The 21,413-nt window shown below is 37.5% G+C and overlaps 1 protein-coding gene across 5 annotated transcripts in view; it reads left to right on the top strand.

Moving 5' to 3' along the window:
* The window catches only part of ATP8B4 (ATPase phospholipid transporting 8B4 (putative)), a 265,518-nt gene that overhangs the window by 65,393 nt on the left and 178,712 nt on the right, over positions 1–21,413 (top strand). For all 5 annotated transcript variants that reach the window (XM_043920126.1, XM_043920124.1, XM_043920122.1 and 2 more), the window contains exons 4-6: positions 4,772–4,885; positions 7,792–7,890; positions 12,706–12,767. In XM_043920126.1, the coding sequence (XP_043776061.1) occupies positions 4,772–4,885; positions 7,792–7,890; positions 12,706–12,767 (275 nt within the window). The remainder of the gene's footprint in view (positions 1–4,771; positions 4,886–7,791; positions 7,891–12,705; positions 12,768–21,413) is intronic.

Below are 21,413 nucleotides of genomic sequence, written 5' to 3'. Positions count from 1 at the left end.
AAAATACAACCATTCAACATCCATGGGATGCAGCAAAAGCAGGCGTAAGAGGAAAGTTCATAGTGATACAAGCCTTCCTCAAGAAATAAGAAAAGTCTGAAATAAAAAACTTAAAAGAATAGAAAACAAAACCTAAAGTCAGCGGAAGGAAAGGAAAAATTAATATCAGAGAGAAAATAAAATAGAAATTAGAAAAAATTCACAAAACAAAGAGTTGGTTCTTTGGAAGGGTAAACAAAATTGACAAACCTCTGGATAGGCTCACCAAGAAGAAAAGAGAGAAAAACCAAATAAAATATGAAGGAAAAGGAGAAATAAGTGATTCTGCAGGAATACAAAAAGGCACAAGAGAATGTTATGAACAATTATTTTTCAACAAATAGGACAGACTAGAAGGAATGGCCAAGTTTCTAGAAATATACAGCCTACCAAAACTGAATCAAGAAGAAATAAATAATTTGAACAGACAGATCATTAGAAGTGAAATGGAATCTGTAATTAAAAAAAAAAAGCAAAACAAAAAAAAACAACTCCCTGCAAAAAACAGTTCAGGACCAGATGGCTTCACTGGAGAATTCTATTAAATAGAAATGAAGAACTTATCCTGATCATTCTCAAACTCCTCCAGAAACTTGAAGAGGAGGGAGCACTCCCGAAGTTATTCTATCACACTAATACCAAACTAGACAAAGACACTACCAAAAAATAAAATTTCAGCCAATATCTTTGGTAAATATAGATGCAAAAATTTCAACAAAATTTTAGCAAACTTAATCCAACAACACATAAAAAAGATCATTTACCACCTTTAAGTTGGATTCATCACAGGGTCACAAGGATGGTTTAAAATACACAAATCAATGTGTGATACGCCACATCAATAAAAGAAAATACGAAAACCACATGGTCACCTCAATAAATAAAGGAAAAACATTTGATAAAATTCAACATCCATTCATAATAAGAACTCTTACCAAAGTGGGCATAGGGGGAACATATCTTAACCTAATAAAGGCTATTTATGACAAATCCATAGCCAAAAGTACATTCAATGGTGAAAAGCTAAAAAGCCTTGCTGCTAAAACATAGAACAAGACAAGGATGCTCACTCTCACTACTTCTATTCAACATAGTACTGGAAGTCCTAGCCACAGCAGTCAGATAGGAAAAAAAAATAAAAGTTATTCAAATTGGTAGACAGAGGTAAAATTGCCAGTATACACAGATGACATGATGCTAAGGCTCTACACACAAACTATTAGAATGGATAAATAAATTTAACAAGGTAGCAGGATGCAAGATTAACACACAGAAACTGGCTACATTTCTTTACACTTTCAATGAAATATCAGAAAGGGAATGCAAAAAAATAATCCTTTTTAAAATTGCATCCAAAAAATACTTAGGAGTAAACCTCACCAAGGAGGTGAAAGACATATGCTGAGAACTATAAAATATTGATAAAGGAAATTGAAGATGATTCAAAGAAATGGAAAGGTATCCCAGGCTCTTGGATTGGAAGAATTAATATTAAAATTACTATACTACCCAAAAATCTACAGATTTAGTGTGATCCCTGTCAAATTACCTATGGCATTTTTCACAGAAATAGAACAAATAATCCTAAAATTTATATGGAACTATAAAAGACCCAGAATTACCAAAGGAATTCTGAGGAAAAAGAACAAAGCAGGAGGAATAACCCTTCCAGACTTCAGACAATACCACAAAATGACAGTAATCAAAACAGTGTGGTATGGACACGAAAACCGACATATGGATCAATGGAACAGAATAGAGAGCTCAGAAATAAACCCACACACCTATGGTCAATCAATCTTTGACAAAGACAAGAGTGTATAATAGAGAAAAGAGTCTCTTCAACAAGTGGTGTTGGGAAAGCTGGACATAAATCAATGAAGTTAGAAAACACCCTCACATGGTGCTCAAAATGGCTTTAAAGACCTGAGTATAAGACATGACACCATAAAACTTCTAGAGGAGAATTCTCTGACATAAATTGTACCAGTGTTTTCTTAGATCAGTCTCCCAAAACAATAGAGATAAAACAACAACAAAAAAATGGGATCTAATCAAACCTAAAAGCTTTTGCACAGCCAAGGAAACCATAAACAAAAAGAAAAGACAGCCTATGGACTGGGAGAAAATATTTGGAAATGATGCAACTGACAGCTTAATTTCCAAAATATACAAATATCTCATACAACTCAATAACAGAACAAATAACCCAATCAAAAAAATGGACAGAAGTCCTAAATAGACATTTCTTCAAAGATAATATGCAGATGATCAATAGGCTCATAGAAGATGGTCAACATGGCTAATTATTAGAGAATCAAATCTATGATGAGGTATCACTTGACACTGGGCTGAATGGCTGTCATTTACAAATGACAAATGCTGCATAGGGTGCGGAGAAACCCTTCTATATAGTTGATGGGAATGTAAATCACTATGGAAAACAGTATGGAGACTCCTCAAAAAGCTAAAAATAGAGTTGCCATATGATCCAGCAATCATACTCCTGAGCATATATCCAGATAAACTATAATTCAAAAAGATACATGCACCCCAGTGTTCATTGTAGCACTATTTATAATAGCCAAGACATGGGAGCAACTAAATGTCCATCAACAGATGAATGGATAGAGAAGATATGATATATGTGTATGTGTATATGCTTATACACATAGCCGCGTATATGCACACACACACAGTGGAATGTAACTCAGCCATAAAAAGAATGAAATGATGCCATGTGCAGCAACAAGGATGGAAGTAGAGATTATCATATAAGTGAAGTAAGTCAGAAAGAGAAATACAAATACCATGTGATATCACTTATATGTGGAATCTAAAATATGACACAACTAACACAACATTGTAAAGCAACTATACTCCAATAAAAGTTAATTAAAAAGTAAAATACAGCACAAACAAGCCTATTTATGAAACAGAACAGACTCATAGACATAGCAAACAGACTTGTGGTTGCCAAGGGGAAGGGTGGTGGTGGATGGATGGATTAGGAGTTTGGAGTTAGCAGATGCAAGCTATTATATATAGAAAAAGATGTAAACAAGGTCCTATTCTGTAGCATAGGGAACTATATTTAATATCCTGTAATAAACCATAATGGAAAAGAATATGAAAAGGAATATAGATATATTTAAATTAATTATTTTGCTTCATACAAGAAACTAGAAAAACATTATAAATCAGCTATATTTCAATAAAAAATAAATTTAAAAAATCATATGGACTAATCTCCATTTTATGATATTAGTGGATAAAAATTCTCTGGGCATGCTGATTCTGAGTGTCAGTAAGATCTGTCACACCAAATTTCTTCTGCTTTGTTTGTGAATAAAATAGAGTGAAGTCTCATGAGAATGTAGTTAGACTTATAAGTTGTTAAATAAAATATATTTAATATGTTTTATGTAAACGCCTGAAAAAGATATCAACTATAGTCTGTGGAGAAATCTCCAGTATCTTGCTATAGTTTTATTTCTTTTATTAAATTTTTTTTTGTTTTTAGCTCTGTACTTTTTAATGAATTAGTTTTATATAGTTTTGAAAGACTATATAAAAGGCATGTGTTTGAAATTCTTTGATGACACAAAGTTGGGAGGAATATTTAGTGCTTTTGTGATAGCACACTCAAGATTAATTTTTTTATTTGACTTCTATAATAGGAATATGTGAAAAATCATCAGGACTTAAAAAAAGTAATCTGTGAATGTTTAGAAATGGGAGACCTGATTTAATAATGATTTATGAAGAAATGACCTTGAGATTTTAATTCATCAAAACAATGTGAATAAACAGATTAATTGACAAAATGCTAATGAAATTTTAAGGCAAGTTAGTACAATAATTCAGAACACAGAACATCAAAGTCTCTTTTGTATGTGGACCAGTTGAGCTAGATCTGCAATGAATATTTGCATTTGGACACCATGTTTTAAGAGAGAGGCAGAGAAGTTGGGTTGGATGCAGAAGAGGCCAACCAGGAAGAGATGTCCATGAAAAAGTCATGGAGAATGGCTAAGGGTTTTGTGAACACCTAGATTATAATGGAGAAGATTTAGGGGAGTCCTATGAGTCACCCTCAAGTATTTGAAGATTGTCAATATGGAAAGGGCTTAGAATTTATTTAGGTGACCCCAGGGATGGAATTTGGCACATGGCAAAATGTACAGGGAGGCAGATTTGAGTCTCTCATAATAAAGACCTTTCTATCATTTCTCATCCTGAAATGGAAACAGGATTATATCTGCCTTGTAAGGTGGTCAGTTTTCCACCAGAAGACTCTCAAAGATAGACCTAGGGGCCCCTTGTCAGAGTTAGCTAAAGGTCATGGCTTTGGGAAGGTGAACCAAGTGATTCTGAAGTTCGTTTTTACTTCACACGAGCTCAGTGTCTGTAAACAGTAGGTTCTCAAGAAATGGCTGCCAAGTGAGTAAGACATAAGAAAAAAAAATGTCAGGGGCAGACTTTTGCACTTGATAAATTTTTAAGTCATGGGTGATTTTATAACATTGAATGGTAATTTCACCTAGTATCAGGAGCATGTCGTCTTGAGAAAAATGAAACCCTTGGCCCATACAGAGTTTAAAATTTCCTAGATAATCGGCTTATCTTTCTTGCTCTGGCATAACTCATGCTCTGTCTCATAAGTTTAGAGCTGTTTCTGATAATGACTCATGCCTCACCCCAAACTAATGTGATGCTGTTTCTTTTTCAGGATAATCGTATCCACACATCCAAGTACAACATTCTCACCTTCTTGCCGATTAATTTATTTGAACAGTTCCAAAGAGTGGCAAATGCATATTTCCTTTTCCTTCTGATTTTGCAGGTAATGTTTAGGCTGTATTTCTTCATCATCTGTTTGTTAAGAGTATTCATATAATTTGAAAAAATTATTTTGCTTATCTAAATGTTCATGCAAAGAAAGCAGCCTTATCAGATTTTTAATGTTTTTATTGCTGTTTCTCTTCACAAGTGTGGGAGGGTTAGGAATGGGTAAAAAACTAGTACATTCATCATTTTAAACACTGAGGTCATTTAAAAATGCTGCCTTGCACTTTATTTGAACCAAACCAGAGCCTAATAATTACTGTTCACAGCCTGCTTCCTTTCTTTATCTCCCTATCACATTCACAGCATGGGTATTGACAGAGTTGAAGCAAAGAATTTATCTGACTAGTGTTTTGTGGAACTTAATTTGCCAAATTTTATTTGCATCTTAAGAACAGTGACATATTTTTACACATATATAAATAAATGCTATATGTTATTTCACTGTGACTTTTTTATAGTTTTGAGTGATTCATTGGTAGTTGGTAACCTTCCTTTTTCTTCCCACTTGACTAAAATTTGAACCTAAGTGAAATTTCAAATTTTACTGATATTTCAGGAAGGAAAGGCATAAATCAAATATTTAGCATACATATAAGTGGCTCATATTAGCCGGTTATTTACCTCATATTTATTTTAGAGTAATCACATCAAACAGATTCTGAATCTGCTGGACTATGCATTAATCATAGGAGGTAAGAAGATGAACTGGATATATACAGTCTTGATTATAGCTTGAGCACTATTTTTTCTTTAATTAAACAACTATTTATTCAGTAGAATAACTGTCTTAAGAATCTTGGTTGTAAGTCGCAGACATCTAAATTCACTTAATGTAAGTCGCAGACATCTAAATTCACTTAATGTACTTTATGACAATTCATGAGTAAACTATTTCAACAGGATGTCACTTTTATTTTTTTTTATTCCCTTCATGTTTACTCTCAGGCAGACCCTCTCTACTTGGTGATTCTTGAAAACTTCAGAGTTTTATTTTCCTGGCTTCAATGCTGATGTAAAAGAGAGGCAGAGGGGGAGAGGGAGAGGCAGTGGGAGAAGAAAGAGGGAGAAAGAGAATGAAAATGAATCACTTTTTCTGTTCTCTAAAAAGTCTTGGGATTAGCTTTAATTGGACCATGCTGTTACCTTCCTTTTCCAAACCTGTCACTCTGGCACAGGAATTTAATGCAGTGATTGCCTTGACCTAGATCATATGCCAAAGTCCAGAAGCCAGTTGGATGGAATCAGTCTATCAAAATTATGTGTGCTCAAAGTAGAGGGATATTAAGAAATAAGGGAAGAGTTGAAAACAACTGGTTGTTCCTTCTGATGGAGGCCCAGCCCAGGGTTGGTGTGAGGCTGGTAGACCTGGTACACCAGACCAGGTCTCCCTGGAGTCTGATTGCTTTGGAATGCAGCCCAAAGTGGGTGGTAAACTCCAGCTAAGGCTAAATACCTGCACAAGATCAATAGTCACCAAGTACTGTAAGGGAAAGTTGAAAAGAACTTTGGAAAGAGAGTTTAAGAGGGCGTGAAACCATTAAGAGGTAAGCAGGTAGGGTCTGAGGAGTCCTCCTGGAGTAGGGAGAAAAAAAAAAAAAGAACTGGATGCTCAACAAAAGAAAAAAAAAGTAGCACTTAAAGTACACCTTACAATTTTGGAAGAGACTTGCTTTCTCTCCCCCCCATGAATTTGCTTTTGGTGTCTTCGTAGAACCCTTTACACCACTTCTCTAATTTCTCTAATGGGTTTTCTTATTTATGACCAAAGGTTCCTGTTCACAGAACTTTATATCTAGAAGGGGTCTTTAGGATGGTTCAGTATAACCTCCTTTCTTTTATTGATGCAGAAATGAGATCTGGAGAGGTTAAGTGAGGTGTGAAGCTTTTACTATGTGTTAATGATAGAACTCTGACTAGAATCCAGGTTTTCTGCCACTCAGGCTGATGTTTTTGTTGGTCCTTCAGAGGCTTTTGAGGGTTTTTATTTTTATTTTTTAATCTTATGTGGAAGCTATTACATAAAATTTATTGTAGTGCTGTTTGGTTGAGGCCTGATCAATATACACTGACCATGTCCACCCATTCTTGCCTGCCTGATGGCCCTGAAGTAACTCCAAAGTGAACCCCACTTGAAGACTCCCTCTGTAAGAGTCATGTCGACTGTCACTCTGTCTCTCTGAGGTGGGTGGCTTTACAGGTAGAGCCCCAGGCTTTGGAGTCAAATGGACCTAGGTTCAATTTTTAGCAGCATATGTTCTGGGCTGCTAAATCAGTTTGACTTCTCTGATACTTTTTTTTTTATAAAATAGGAAAATGGTACCCAGGGTTGTGGTGTTTCTTGACTCGTGGCTGTCATTCACAGTGTATTCTGTGCTGTGCACTATTTACATGGAATATAAACATTCTAGATTTGTGCAAAACACCTCTGGAACAGAATCTAACTTGATAAACTTCTCTGAAGATCAAGTGATATCATATATAAAAGTATTTGGGATTGTGTCTGGTGCAAGGTAGGTGCTCAAAGATTCTCTCTTTGAGAATTGGTAAGGAACTGGTAAAACTGTGAAAAGTTGAATTGAGAAGCTGAGAAAAGATAGGTGACATTTATCATCCTGGGGAAAGATCATCATATGCGAAAGACTTCAAGAAGCTTTCTTCACAACTTGCTGTAAAAATTTAATTTTTTTTGCCAGGTAGTCTGAAAATTGTTTCAATGATTCTTTTATTCTGTGTGTCTTATATCTGAGTACAAGCACTTAAATTATTGAATGTTCTACACTTGTACAAAAATATGAATATCATTTCATTAATTTCTGTTGTCTTATGAAGTTGAATGACAAAACTTGAAAGCTATATTTATGAAACATAAAAGCACTAAACTACTTGAAATGTTTGTTTCAGCTGATTCCAGAAATTTCCTCCTTGACTTGGTTTACCACCATTGTACCGTTGGTCCTAGTGGTAACTATGACAGCTGTCAAAGACGCCACAGATGACTATGTAAGTATTTGCTTCTGAGCATTCCTGCGCTCTCAGTTTCAGTTGTGAACTCTCAGAAGTAGAAAATAGAGATCCATTTGAAATTTTTGAATGAAGTTATTTTGGCAAATATTTACCATAAGAAGCTTTATGGTTATTTGATGATTAATATAGAGGTCATAGAGCCAGAGCCTATTTATGGTAATAGCAAGGGGGCTTCAATAAGTAGACTCACTCCCTCATTTTATACATGAAGACACTCACCTATAAAGAACTAAAGATTTCCTAATGAACATACAACTAATTAGTGGTAAGATCAGAATTGATAGACAAACCTGTTTCCATTCAGTAAAGTATTATTTATCCTGTATCTCAAGTCTTTGTCTAATTTTTAGGAACTGGTATATATATTAGGTATTCTCACACCATCTGCTCCGGAGAAGGCAATGGCACCCCACTCCAGTACTCTTGCCTGGAAAATCCCATGGACAGAGGAGCCTGGTGGGCTGCAGTCCATGGGGTCACTAAGAGTAGGACACGACTGAGCGACTTCACTTTCACTTTTCACTTTCATTAATTGGAGACAGAAACGGCAACCCACTCCAGTGTTCTTGCCTGGAGAATCCCAGGGACAGGGGAGCCTGGTGGGCTGCCATCTATGGGGTCGCACAGAGTCGGACATGACTGAAGCGACTTAGCAGCAGCAGCATCCTCTGCTCATCATACCAGTTCAGTTCAGTTGCTCAGTTGTGTCTGACTCTTTGCGATCCCATGAACCTCAGCATGCCAGGCCTCCCTGTCTGTCACCAACTCCCGAAGTTTACCCAAACTCATGTCCATTGAGTCAGTGATGCCATCTAACCATCTCATCCTCTGTTGTCCCCTTCTCTGCCTGCCTTCAATCTTTCCCAACATCAGAGTCTTTTCAAATGAGTCAGCTCTTCACATCAGGTGGCCAAAATATTGGAGTTTCAACTTCAACATCAGTCTTTCCAATGAACACCCAGGACTGATCTCCTTTAGGATGGACTGGTTGGATCTCCTTGCAGTCCAAGGGACTCTCAAGAGTCTTCTCCAACACCACAGTTCAAAAACACCCATTCTTTGGCGCTCAGTTTTCTTTATAGTCCAACTCTCACATCCATTCATGACTACTGGAAAAACAATAGCCTTGACTAGACAGACCTTTGTTGGCAAAGTAATGTCTCTGCTTTTTAATATGCTGTCTAGGTTGGTCATAACTTTCCTTCCAAGGAGTAAGTGTTTTTTAATTTCATGGCTGTAATCACCATCTGCAGTGATTTTGGAGCCCCCCAAAATAAAGTCAGCCACTGTTTCCACTGTTTCCCCATCTATTTGCCATGAAGTGATGGGACCAGATGCCATGATTTTAGTTTTCTGAATGTTGAGCTTTAAGTCAACTTTTTCACTCTTTTCTTTCACTTTCATCAAGAGGCTCTTTAGTTCTTCACTTTCTGCCATAAGGGTGGTATCATCTGCATATCTGAGGTTATTGATATTCCTCCCAGCAATCTTGATTCCAGCTTGTGCTTCATCAAGCCCAGCGTTTCTCATGATGTACTCTGCATATAACTTAAATAAGCAGCGTGACAATATACAGCCTTGATGTACTCCTTTTCCTATTTGGAATCAGTCTGTTATTACATGTCCAGTTCTAACTGTTGCTTCCTGACCTGCATACAGGTTTCTCAAGAGGCAGGTCAGGTGGTCTGGTACTCCCATCTCTTTCAGAATTTTCCACAGGTTATTGTGATCCACACAGTCGAAGGCTTTGGCATAGTCAATAAAGCGGATATAGAAGTTTTTCTGGAACTTTCTTGCTTTTTCGATGATCCAGTGGATGTTGGAAATTTGTTGGCAATTTGTTCCTCTGCCTTTTCTAAAACCAGCTTAAACATCTGGAAGTTCATGGTTCACATACTGTTTGAAGCCTGGCTTGGAAAACTTTGAGCATTACTTTACTAGCATGTGAGATGAGTGCAATTGTGTGGTAGTTTGAGCATTCTTTGACATTGCCTTTCTTGGGGATTGGAATGAAAACTGACCTTTTCCAGTCCTGTGTCCACTGCTGAGTTTTCCAAATTTGCTGACATATTGAGTGCAGCACTTTCCCAGCATCATCTTTTAGGATTTGAAATAGCTCAGCTGGAATTCGATCACCTCCACTAGCTTTGTGCATAGTGATACTTCCTAAGGCTCACTAGACTTCATATTCCAGGATGTCTGGCTCTAGGTGAGTGATCACACCATTATGATTATCTGGGTCGTAAAGATCTTTTTTTGTATAGTTCTTCTGTATATTCTTGCCACCTCTTCTTAATATCTTCTGCTTCTGTTAGGTCCATACCATTTCTGTCCTTTATTGAGCCCATCTTCGCATGAAATTACAAAATCAAGTAATTTCAAAAGTCAAGCAACTAATGTAAATAATCAAGGTATAAGATGATAGAGAGTTTTGAAACCTCCATAATCCAAAGGAAGTCATTCAAATTCAGATTTAAAACAGTTTTGGGAAAACCAAGCATTCTAAATCCAGACAAATTCTATTCTCACCCTAGGTGACTGCATATACTCTATCCTCAATAGCTCTCTATATGCCATTGAGTGATAGGTTTATATATCTCCTGAACCTGTGATAATTGTTTCTAGTCCTCCCAAGCTCCATCTGTGTCAATGGCAAGATCCCTTGGAAAAGCCTGAGCATCCTGAAGCCCGGAGAGTAGGCCGCTCAGCTTTTAGGCAGTGAACTCTATAGTGATTTTCTGTGATGCCAGCCAGCTAGGCAATTTGTGTGCTTAGCTGCTTCAGTCGTGTCTGACTCTTTGCGACCCCATGGACTGTAGCCCACCAGGCTCCTCTGTCCATGGGATTCTCCAGGGAAGAATCCTGGAGTGGGTTGCCATGCCCCTCTAGGGAATCTACCTGACCCAGGGATCAAACCTGCATCTCTATGTCTCCTACTTGGGAGGTGGGTTCTTTGCCACTAGTGCCACCTGGGAAGCTTGTTCAGGTTAGATATAGAGTCTCCTTTTGTCTCTTCTATAGTGAATGCTTGAATATCTTTTTATTTTTATGATAATATATCTAGTTTAACAATAATATCTTTATCAGTTAGAGTCTTGGCAGGAAACAGATGTCACTGTGGAATGGGGGAAGATTGGAGAAAGATTAAAAATGAAGGGATTATTAAAAGGGTTGTGAGTGAGGAAAAGTACGTAGGGTAGCAATGAAGGTGGCAGTACTACTTCTAGGCCTGAAGGGGCAAAGGGAGGAGGCAGTTCTCAGACCTGGAGCTGTAGTTGAGGGCTATGTATAGAGGAAGCACCCACTGCTGACTCAGTTCAGTAGAAACCAGGAATATATACCCCCATTTTACTCTCCTCTGACCCCATGATTTTCTGTCAATACCACCCAAGCCCAATCAGTAGCCAAAAGGCAGGGATTCAGTAGATGAGCATCCCCTGGCACAGGGCAGAGTGTAGAAGGATGAGGTATAGGTATGGAGGGAAAAACAGAACATCCACCCCTTTCAGATTACATATTCTCACAGAATAACGTTTCCATTCTTATTGCTGGAGAGAAGTGTGCATGCCAATGATGGGTTGACTTAATTTACTCTTCTAGCAGTGTTGTAAAACTCTTTCCCTGTTAACAAAGGCTAAGTATCATTTTTCTTTAGTAATATTCATTTACTTATACATGGCAATCAGTGTAATTGTATGCACTGAGCATAGCATAACAGAAAGAATGGGATGGATTTGGTAGGGATGTTGAAAAGGGGAAGGGCTGATTGAAACAATTTATATACTGTGATATTAATACAATGCTAGGTGTTTTTTTTTTTTTTTAAGGAAAAAGTGATAATCCTGATGATTAAAATCTAGAAATCAAAATTTCTTATCTCCTGATACTACCGCCTCTTCATTTGTGCATTTAGCCTAATCAATTGAAATAACATTTTATCTCTACTTTAGCCTGTTCCTATCTGAATGGCTGCTCATTTACTAGTTTAGCAGAAGGCTCATAATGTGTGGATTCTTCTAAGCAATATAAGATATTTACATTACTGAAATACAGCATAAGAAATAGGATCACTTGGGCGTAAAAACATAAATCCACACCAAATGTGGTTCAGTATTGTATTTTGATTTTGTTTTAAATGTTCAGTATTTCATAAGATCACTGTTAATAATTAGAATTTCTGGAGAATAAGAATACATGTTGTTACAAGTAATTGCTTGACTTCAAAGAAATCCATAAAACAGAATGGATGATGTTCAGTAAAGTCTTGAGCACATATGTGAGAAAAATGGAAGCCCCCATTCCTTGTTGAAGACATCAAAATTCATGTATGGTTTTCTCTGGAACTATGTGACAGAGTAAAGGGCACATTGTCTTCTTAGAAGACAGCTAAAAATGTGTGGGAATTGCAAGAGCGTGTGGCCAGACTTATTCCATTGGTGACACCCAGAATGAGATTTAGTGAGAAGGGTCTTAATTTAGAACACATGGAGCTGTGGCCAAGGTAAGCCTAAGTCATGCTCATTTTAGACTGATGATGTTGTTTTCTAAACAGATGAACTCAAAGTATTTTCAGTGTCGCTATTTGTGCTGACAAAGTATGACAATATGTTTTAAAAATTTTTTATTGGAGTATGTTTGTTTTACAATGTTGTGTTAGTTTTTGCTCTACAGCATTGTGAATTAGCTGTACATATGTATACATACATCCCCTCTTTTTGGGATTTCTTTCCCATTTAGGTCACCACAGAGCACTGATTTAATATATCTTTTCACAAACGCTTTGATTTTCAGTTTCGCCACAAGAGTGATAATCAGGTGAATAATCGGCAATCTGAAGTGCTCATCGACAGCAAGTAAGAAATACATTTTTTAAGTTACTTTTAATATTTCTGGTCATCAAGCAGGTCTTGATCATTGGTGACTTTCTCTTTTAGTTGAATATATGTTTCTTCCCCCTTTTAACTTGTTAAAAATTGCAGTGTAAGTCCTTTGTATCTTCATCGCTCTCTTTTATGTTCAGCAAATGCTTGTGCTACCCGCTCAGCTTCTACTTCAAATAAATTTCTTTGGGGTTTCCTTTGTCGAATACAGACATGCTATAGTTACTTTTTCATTTCTAGATCTAACCATCTAACACTGTTTGGAACTGGCACACATATGATGTCTTTTATGTAGTAGACGTTTAGTAAGTATTTGAATGATTTGATTTGGTAATTTCTGGGAATATTGCTAGAGAGACTTCAACACATATAAAGTATACTGATAAGAACTTTGTACCAACTTGATGGTTGAGTTTAGGATGGATTATCCACCATAACACAGATGTTTAATTGCTGTAAAATTCATCCATCAATAAAAAAATATATACGGGAATGGTTCTTGACCCTGAAATGGCTTAAAATGTGTATTTACACACAAACAATAGCAAAAATGCCTTCAGAAAACTTTCAAAAAGGTAAATTTTAAACCTTCATTTCATTGTTTCTTAGTCTCTTTGTCCCATTTTTTCTAATAATAACATATGGCAAAGAAAATTTATAACATTGTACTTCAGTCTGGCAATCAGTCATGTCTGCTGATGATTTTGAAGCATTTGGATACTGTGAAGAATGTAGTTTTTAAAGGGAATATCATAAAATGAATTAATCACATGAGATGGAAAAATTCCAAGAAATGGACATCAAGAAGGGCTAGGTAGCTTAGACAATAACTGGTAGGATTAAAGTAATCTCTTTCTATAAGTAAAATATTGACTGATTATTTACAGTGCAATGAATACGTATAGTTTTCCTTTATTAGATTATTTTAGAAAATGGTGTTAAATGCACAGTGAAGAAAAATGATCTTAATCTAAAACCACAGTTATAGAAACAGAGCCTCTTGAGAGTATGATCCTGGTGTGACATGGATACGTCCTAAAGATGCTTGGAACCATGTGGTTCGTTTCCAGTGTCAGCAGATTTTGAATTGAAATTTGAAACGCCACTATAGCATGGCGTTTAAAAGCCTGGGTTTCGCACTCAGAGAGACTTGAGTTTAGTCCTGACCCTGAGTACTTTTGTGGTGATGAGCAAGTTCTTATGAGGTGGTGACTTTTTGTAAGCTGATGTAGTGTATGGCTTTGAGTTGGACTGTTGCCTATCTTGAATTTCTCAAGCCTTGCAGTTCTGACTGGGAATTAGATCTGATAATATGATCTGACTAATTCCCCAAAGAACATTTGATAATCAGTCTCATTACTTTGAATTATCATCTCATATGGAATATGTTAAAAATATATGCAATTACATGATGAATTTGAACTAAAGCCTTCAGTGTATCTTTTAATGAATCTCAAATTACCAGTTAAATTTTGTGACCATATTTGGGCAGTGAAAGATATTGAGGCCTCTACCTGGAGGCCATGGGAGTAATCCAGTAACTTATAGATATTCAGAAACTTGATGGTTGCATGTGTCCCACACAATAATCTTTGTCATGATTATTAGAAGTAGCACTGGCTTACTTGTGCTTTCATTTAGCTCTTTGTCAATTCCTTTTGAGGTAGCATCTCTTTGTAATTTTATATGTGTGACATTTTGAAAAGTACTGTTGCTGATTCTGTACAGTTGAAGGTGGAAGCACACATCCAGAATGGAGCGTTCTTTTTTTTCAGAATATTTATTTATTTATTTTTGGCTGCATCAAGTCTTAGTTGTGGCATACCGGATCTTAGTTCCCCCACCTGTGATCGAATCCGGGTCCTCTCCATCGGAAGGTGGATTCTTAACTGCTGGACCATAGGGCAGTCCTGAGAATGGAGTATTCTTTAAGATATGGTTAAAAATCACACTGCATTTTCCATTTTTAAGATTATCTACTACTGTGAACTCCTTTAGGCCATCTCTGTTGATCATGTTTGTGTCCCTTGAGCCTAGCACAGTGGCTGAGTGGCTGTTGAACTTTCAAACTGAGCAGTAACAAGTATTCTTGCTGAGAGGGCAATCTACCAGAGGAGCTTTATCTGTAAAATGTTGCAGAGTCCCTTTACTAGCCAATACCAGTGGCTGGGATTGTGGTCTTCACAAAATGTACTGTGGCTTTCAAGATTGGCTTTTTACTTTTTGGGACTTGCAAAGTTGGAGACATCAGATGGGCTTAGATTTGAGAAAGCCCAGGGAGCTCTCAGTCCTCCTTTGGAGCTGGTGATTGTAGAGGATGCTGTGAGGGACGTGTCAGACCACTACTGTGTTGCTGGGCTCACCCTGGGCTGCTGTCTGCATTGCTTCAAAGGGCTTGCACTTGCTACTTTCTTCAGAGCACTGCCCTCAGACTACTGGAACCAATGACCAGTTAGTGCAAGAGTAAGAAAGAGCAGTGCCCCTACCTCGAGTTGGATAAGCTCTGAGGTTTACTTTGCACTGCAAGTGCGTGTTGAGATCAGGCTGAAGGTGGGACTTTGCCTGCAGTCATACCCTTGTGTGGCTTCTTCCCCTTCCATGTGCTTCTCATCTTCATTACCATTTTCTCTCAGATGTGCTTTCCTAATGAATTCTTTGTGTATGAATCCTCGTCTCAGGATCTGCTTTCAGGGAAGTTGACTTAAGAGTTGTTAATGCATGTGTAATCCCATGGCAGTGTTAACAGAAAATATTAGGAAAGTGCTTTGGTGTCTATCTTAGGCACCTGTGGGTCATGACACGGGGTTAAAGTAAAAAGCCTGTAGAGAATCACAGGTGTCTGGATGTCACTGGAGATGAGTGTCACACTGGGCTGGGTACTGCTAGGCACCTGTGGCTTCCCTTTGTGCTTCTGGCAGAAGGCTTGAACTTGAGGTTCATACTAGGGCATGGGAGGTATCATCAGCTTGTCCTGGAGGGAGGGGAGGCATGGTCAGTCTTGGGGAGGAGATCCCTGAGAGGAAGGGGGTGTGATGAAAGCACAGTCAGAAAACATGATCTATGTAAGTGATCGCTATGTGATTTGGGACAATTAATTTTCCTTCTGGCCTTCAGGTATCCCTTCTGCTGCTCTCAGAAGTGAGGAAGGTGGGCATTTACATTCAGATTCAACACATACTTAATCAACAACTACCATGTGTGGGCTCCATGCTTCCACATTTAATTCTGATAAAACCCCAAGGTGTGGTGATAGTGCTTCTTTTTAGAGATGCTGAGATTAAGGTCTAGAAAGGGAGTGGCTTGTCCACTCCAATTCCATGGCAAGTAAGAGCCTAAATTAGACTTCTAACCACTCACAACATGATGTGTAAATGTAGACTTTGTGGTCAGATCACATCTTCTCTATTTATTTTGCATCTGAAGGGCTTTGCATATAATTATAGAAATATAAACATAATAATATAAACTACATATAAAATAGAGATGATGTAGTCAGACCACAAAGCCTACATTTTTGTATTATGTCATGAGTGATTAGAAGTCTAGTTTACGTATATGTATATACATATGGTTTCGTGGGCTTCTCTGGTGGCTCAGAAGGTAAAGAATCTGCCTGCAATGCAGGATACCTAGGTTTGATCCCTGGGTTGGGAAGATCCCCTGGAGAAGGGAATGGCAATCCACTCCAGTATTCTTGCCTGGAGAATGCCACAGACAGAGAAGCCTGGCGGGCTACAGTCCATGAGGTCTCAAAGAGTTGGACACAACTGAGCGACTAACACACACAATATATATAGTTTATCTAAATATAATATGTATGTGAATAAGCATATATATCCTTACTTTTAGTGCCTGGAGCATTACTTCTCTACATTCTTAGCATGGGGCAAGCTAATGAACATTATTAACCTAAGCCACACAATAATTAGGGAGACAAGATTCTTTCTTTATAAACTTCCTTTTCAATTTCATGTTTTTGATTTTGTTACTTATGTTCCTTTCCAGTCAGGACCAATCTTCTGCATCTGTAGTTTGTTATAATATGTGAAAGTGCTTAAGAAATAGGTGTTCAATTAACCTTTGAGAAAATCTTGTGGCGACTTTAGTGTTAAAACTAGGCAGGAGTGAATGATTCCATGTTGTAGAAATTGCTGTGTCTGATGTATGGGAAGTAAACGTTCTCTTCCAGGTTATGAATGCCGTCTGCTGACTCTACCTCTTCCTCTTGAAATACATATCAGGAGACACTCAGTGTTTCTCATGAGGGTTCTTCAGGGCATGCTAACATCCTGGGCCAGTTGCCACCATAGAAACACCCAGGCTGTGTGAACCAGTCTGAAGGTTTCCACAGAGGTCATTCCATCTAGCACTGCTCAGCTTGGGCTGTGTGTTGTATCTGTGCCCCACCCAGTCCCAGAGCAAGTAAATGAGTGGCTTGCAAGGGAGGCCTTGGTGTTTTGTTTTGTTTTGTTTTCAAGTTTCCACGGTGATTCTACTATGCAGACACATCAAGAACCTCTAGGCAAGGCCATTTTTTAATCCACACTTCTATCTCTATGCCTGTATCTCTCAAATTGTAAAAGACATCCAAGTGAAAGAATTTCATTGATTTTTTAAAATGATAGTATAACTTTTTATATGAAAGTGAAAGTGTTATTCGCTCAGTTGTGTCTGACTTTTGTAACCCCATGAACTGTAGCCCACCAGGCTCCTTTGTCCATGGAACTCCCCAGGCAAGAATACTGGAGTGGGTTGCCATTCCCTTCTCCAGGGGATCTTCCTGACCCAGGGATCAAGCCTGGGTCTCCTGCATTGCAGGCGGATTCTTTACTATCTGAGCCTCACAAAAGAATAACTCTGTAATGCTGATTTACATTTTCTTGTAGTAAGGCTCACAGTTTTATTCAAACATATGGCCAATCAATGATTATACTCTACTAGCTTTTCTTTCAGAAATTTAAATTTTCCTCATTTTCATCTTTTCTTTCTTTCCTGTTACATGTATTGTCTTCAGCGCTGAATTGTTTCTTGACTTTCATGTATTTATGCAGCTTCCAATTTTTGTCCTGTCCCATCAACATTTCTAGTCGTATGGGTTTGGGACAAGGAAAGGAGTATGGAAGTCTGCTATCCAGTTAGATAGCCGCTAGCTTCATGGGCTCCTGGGCACTTGAAATGAGGCTGGCTCAAATTCAGATGCGTTGTTAAGTACATTGTGTATGCCAGGTTTCAATGACTCAGTACCAAAAAGAGAATGTAAGACGTATCATTAATAATTTGTTTTAAATTACTTTTTGAAGTTATATTTTGTATACACTGGGTTAAATATAACATTAAAATTAATGTACCTTCTGAAAAACTTTTTTGAATGTGGCTACTAGAAAATTTAAGATTACCTTTGTGGCCCACATTTGTGGTTGGCATTCTATTTCTATTGGGTGGCACTGCTCTTGGTTAAGATGAGAAAACAGCAAAGAGGAAAATGAACTCTCTGCCATGATACCTTCTGGGTTCTCAACTCAGGATTCTCTCTTTTTGCTTTGGCTGGCTGTTGGCCTGGTGGTTTGTGTTACTATGAACAAATTGAGTCAGTGTTACTTTTTCTTAGTATTTGTTACTTACCTAGCATCTTCTGAATTTACACTTCTGTATTAGGACAATCTGAGCTGGCCCTGCCCTCCTTCAGGTGGGACACTTCCCTGACTCCTCTAGATATCAGTTTGTTCTTGCCCATCAACTTTTTATGTAACACATTCCACTTTTTATTTTCCTGAGCTTTGGCACACTTGGCTTAAATCTCCCAAGCTCTTTCACAGAATTCCTCCTGTCAATCTTCTTCAATCATTTTTCATTTGAAATTGAGTATTTTTAGGGAAAGACAAGGGCTTTCTGTACTGCAGAGTATTGTCTTCCCTCTTCAAGGCTGATATTCCTAGATATGCTGCATAATTATGAAAACAAATGTATTAATTCAGTAGGAGTAAATTTTCTCCTTGTTTAATCAAATTTTCTAGTTTGATATCTCCCATTGGATATTAGAAGAGAAAATTTCCTTTCTTTTTCTTTCATTTGGTATTTTTTCCTGTTATAAAAATAGCATATGTTTATGAAGAGAAATTTGGGAGGTAGAAAAAAGTAGACGGGAGAAAATAACATTCATGCTTCCACTATCCAAAAGTAATTATTGTTACTATTTTCCTATATTTCCTTTCTGTTTTTTTCTTCTATCTCAAGATTTTTCATAATTGTGTATATATGTGTGTTTTTACTCTTGTTTTTACTTAACACCATGTCATTACCATTTTCCAAATCTCTATTTTTATATATGTAATTTTTAAGGGTTGCATTTTTTAAAATTTACTTTTAATTGGGGAAACATTACAATGTTTTGTTGGTTTCAGCTATATAGCAACACAGATCAGCCATAATTATATATGTACCACCTCCCTGTTGAGCTTCTCTAAGTGTTGCATTTTTAAAGACTGTATTCCTTTGAATTCATATCTTATAACTTACATAACCATTTCCTCACTGCTTGATATTTACTCTGTTTTTAATTTTAAAGTATAGTTTCTTGATCTTTCTAAATTGATAGTTACCCTTTTCCATAAGACTGGGTTTTGTGATGTATTTACCAAATCCACCTAGAATGGTTACGCTGAACCTGTTATTTCCTATATTAAGTAATTGAAACTTGAAGGATTATTACTCAGTCCACTGATAGTAACTTTTGTCAGAGTATCCCGGGTTTAAGTGTGAGCAGGACCAGGTTGGGTATGTTGACCAAAGTGTGGGAGGTTTCAGTTCTACCACACATGGGAGTTTCCTGAAACAAGGGTTTCCTGTCAGACCACCGCCATCAAATTTCAAGTTTATCTTTTCTTAATCACAGTACAACATGAAAAAAAGCTCCAGAATATTCTGCTTTAAAAAATGTGTTAGTGACACATGTAAATCCCCAAACATCAATAATTTGAAATGGTTTGAATATAAGTTTTATATTGCAATTATGAGCTATATGGCACTCATATGCCTCAGTTTTGGTTTGCAGAGTTCCTTGAGGAAATTTGGATAGTGATTCAGAAGGCTAGCAGATCCTTTAGGCAGCTAGGAAGGAACTCTTCCCATATTTGTACTGCCAGATTAGAGGTATGTAGACCTATGGTCTGGAGAAGGAAACGGCAACCTACTCCATTATTCTTGCCTAGAGAATCCAGTGGACAGAAGAGCCTGTTGGGCTGCTGTCCATAGGGTCGCACAGAGTCGGACAGGACTGAAGCGACTTAGCATGTATGCATGCATTGGAGAAGGAAATGGCAACCCACTCCAGTATTCTTGCCTGGAGAATCCCAGGGACAGAGGAGCCTCGTGGGCTGCCGTCTGTGGGGTCGCACAGAGTCGGACACGACTGAAGCGACTTTGTAGTAGCAGCAGCAGACCTGTGGTGAAAAGATCTATCATTTGCTGTTGAATTCTTGGCAATAACTGACTCAGGAGGGGGTAATTCACATATGTCATCATCCTTTGTTGGATTATGATCCAAAATGTCAGTCTTGGGTAAGAGCGGATTATTATTTCTTATTAAATACGCTCTTTTTGCCCTTGAGCTTCCTTAACAAAAACTAAGTGAGGTCAATGAACTTAATGAATCTGAAGCTGATGCATATTTAGTGTGTCTGTGTGCTGCTTGTAATTGGGTGAGTGGGAACATGCAAGGTTCTGGAATTCTATTCATTTCATGGGAGAATGGATGAACTCTGCATTGAGTTATCTTTTCTTCATCAGGGCCCATGGTTTGCAACCAGAGTGGAAACTTCTGTGTTGAACACAAGACAGAGCACCGAGTTTCAGTGTTATTAAAACCCTCGAGCCCATTGTAGATAATTTATGTTATAATGGCACTACTGGGTCTAGGGGACAGCTATTCAGGGTCTATATGAATAGCTCTGCATATTGGGAAGGAAAATTTGACGTGAAAAATATTGATTCTTCTGTTTTTAAAACTATGTTAATAAAACACACTATTATGGGCTTAAATGACAATGAATTAAAAAACAAGCTAGTGGGAGCAGTCTCAGTGCTTTTTGGACTCAGTGGAAATGGTTTAAAATTGATTTAATTTTAGATCACACTGCTAACTCAGAGTAAAAGAATAGTTTCAAGGAGTTTCACCCTCAAATTAATTTCAGTTTAACTCTTAGACTGATCATTTCATGGGCGATTCTACATGTCAGTTTTGCAGATGGACTATACTGATTTTTGTATGTAAGCTGTGATGTTGTAGTTCTTATAAATGATTTTTCCATTGTAATCAATTATATTGAATGAATACAATTTTTTAAGTGTTGAATTTCTAAATGGTGGCTATTTGCCTAAATGAGGTACATCTTGAAATAACAGGAAATTATAGCACTTTCAAAACTCTGCACATGGGCTTTTTTTCAGAGGCCTCTCCTAATTGCTTTTTAAAGTTTATATAATCCAGATGTTAGCCACTTTTTTTCCCTCTTAAAACTCCCTTGAAGAACCCCCTGCTCCTGTAGATGAAAACATTAGAGAGCAAGGTAAAGTTGAATGAAGATTTTGGAGGGGGTATAAACGAGGAAGTTTATTTCTCAA

Source organism: Cervus elaphus, chromosome 12, assembly GCF_910594005.1.
Source record: "Cervus elaphus chromosome 12, mCerEla1.1, whole genome shotgun sequence".
Lineage (NCBI taxonomy): Eukaryota > Metazoa > Chordata > Mammalia > Artiodactyla > Cervidae > Cervus > Cervus elaphus.
Note: the sequence above shows the minus strand (reverse complement) of the source record. Positions and strands in the feature narration are given on the sequence as shown.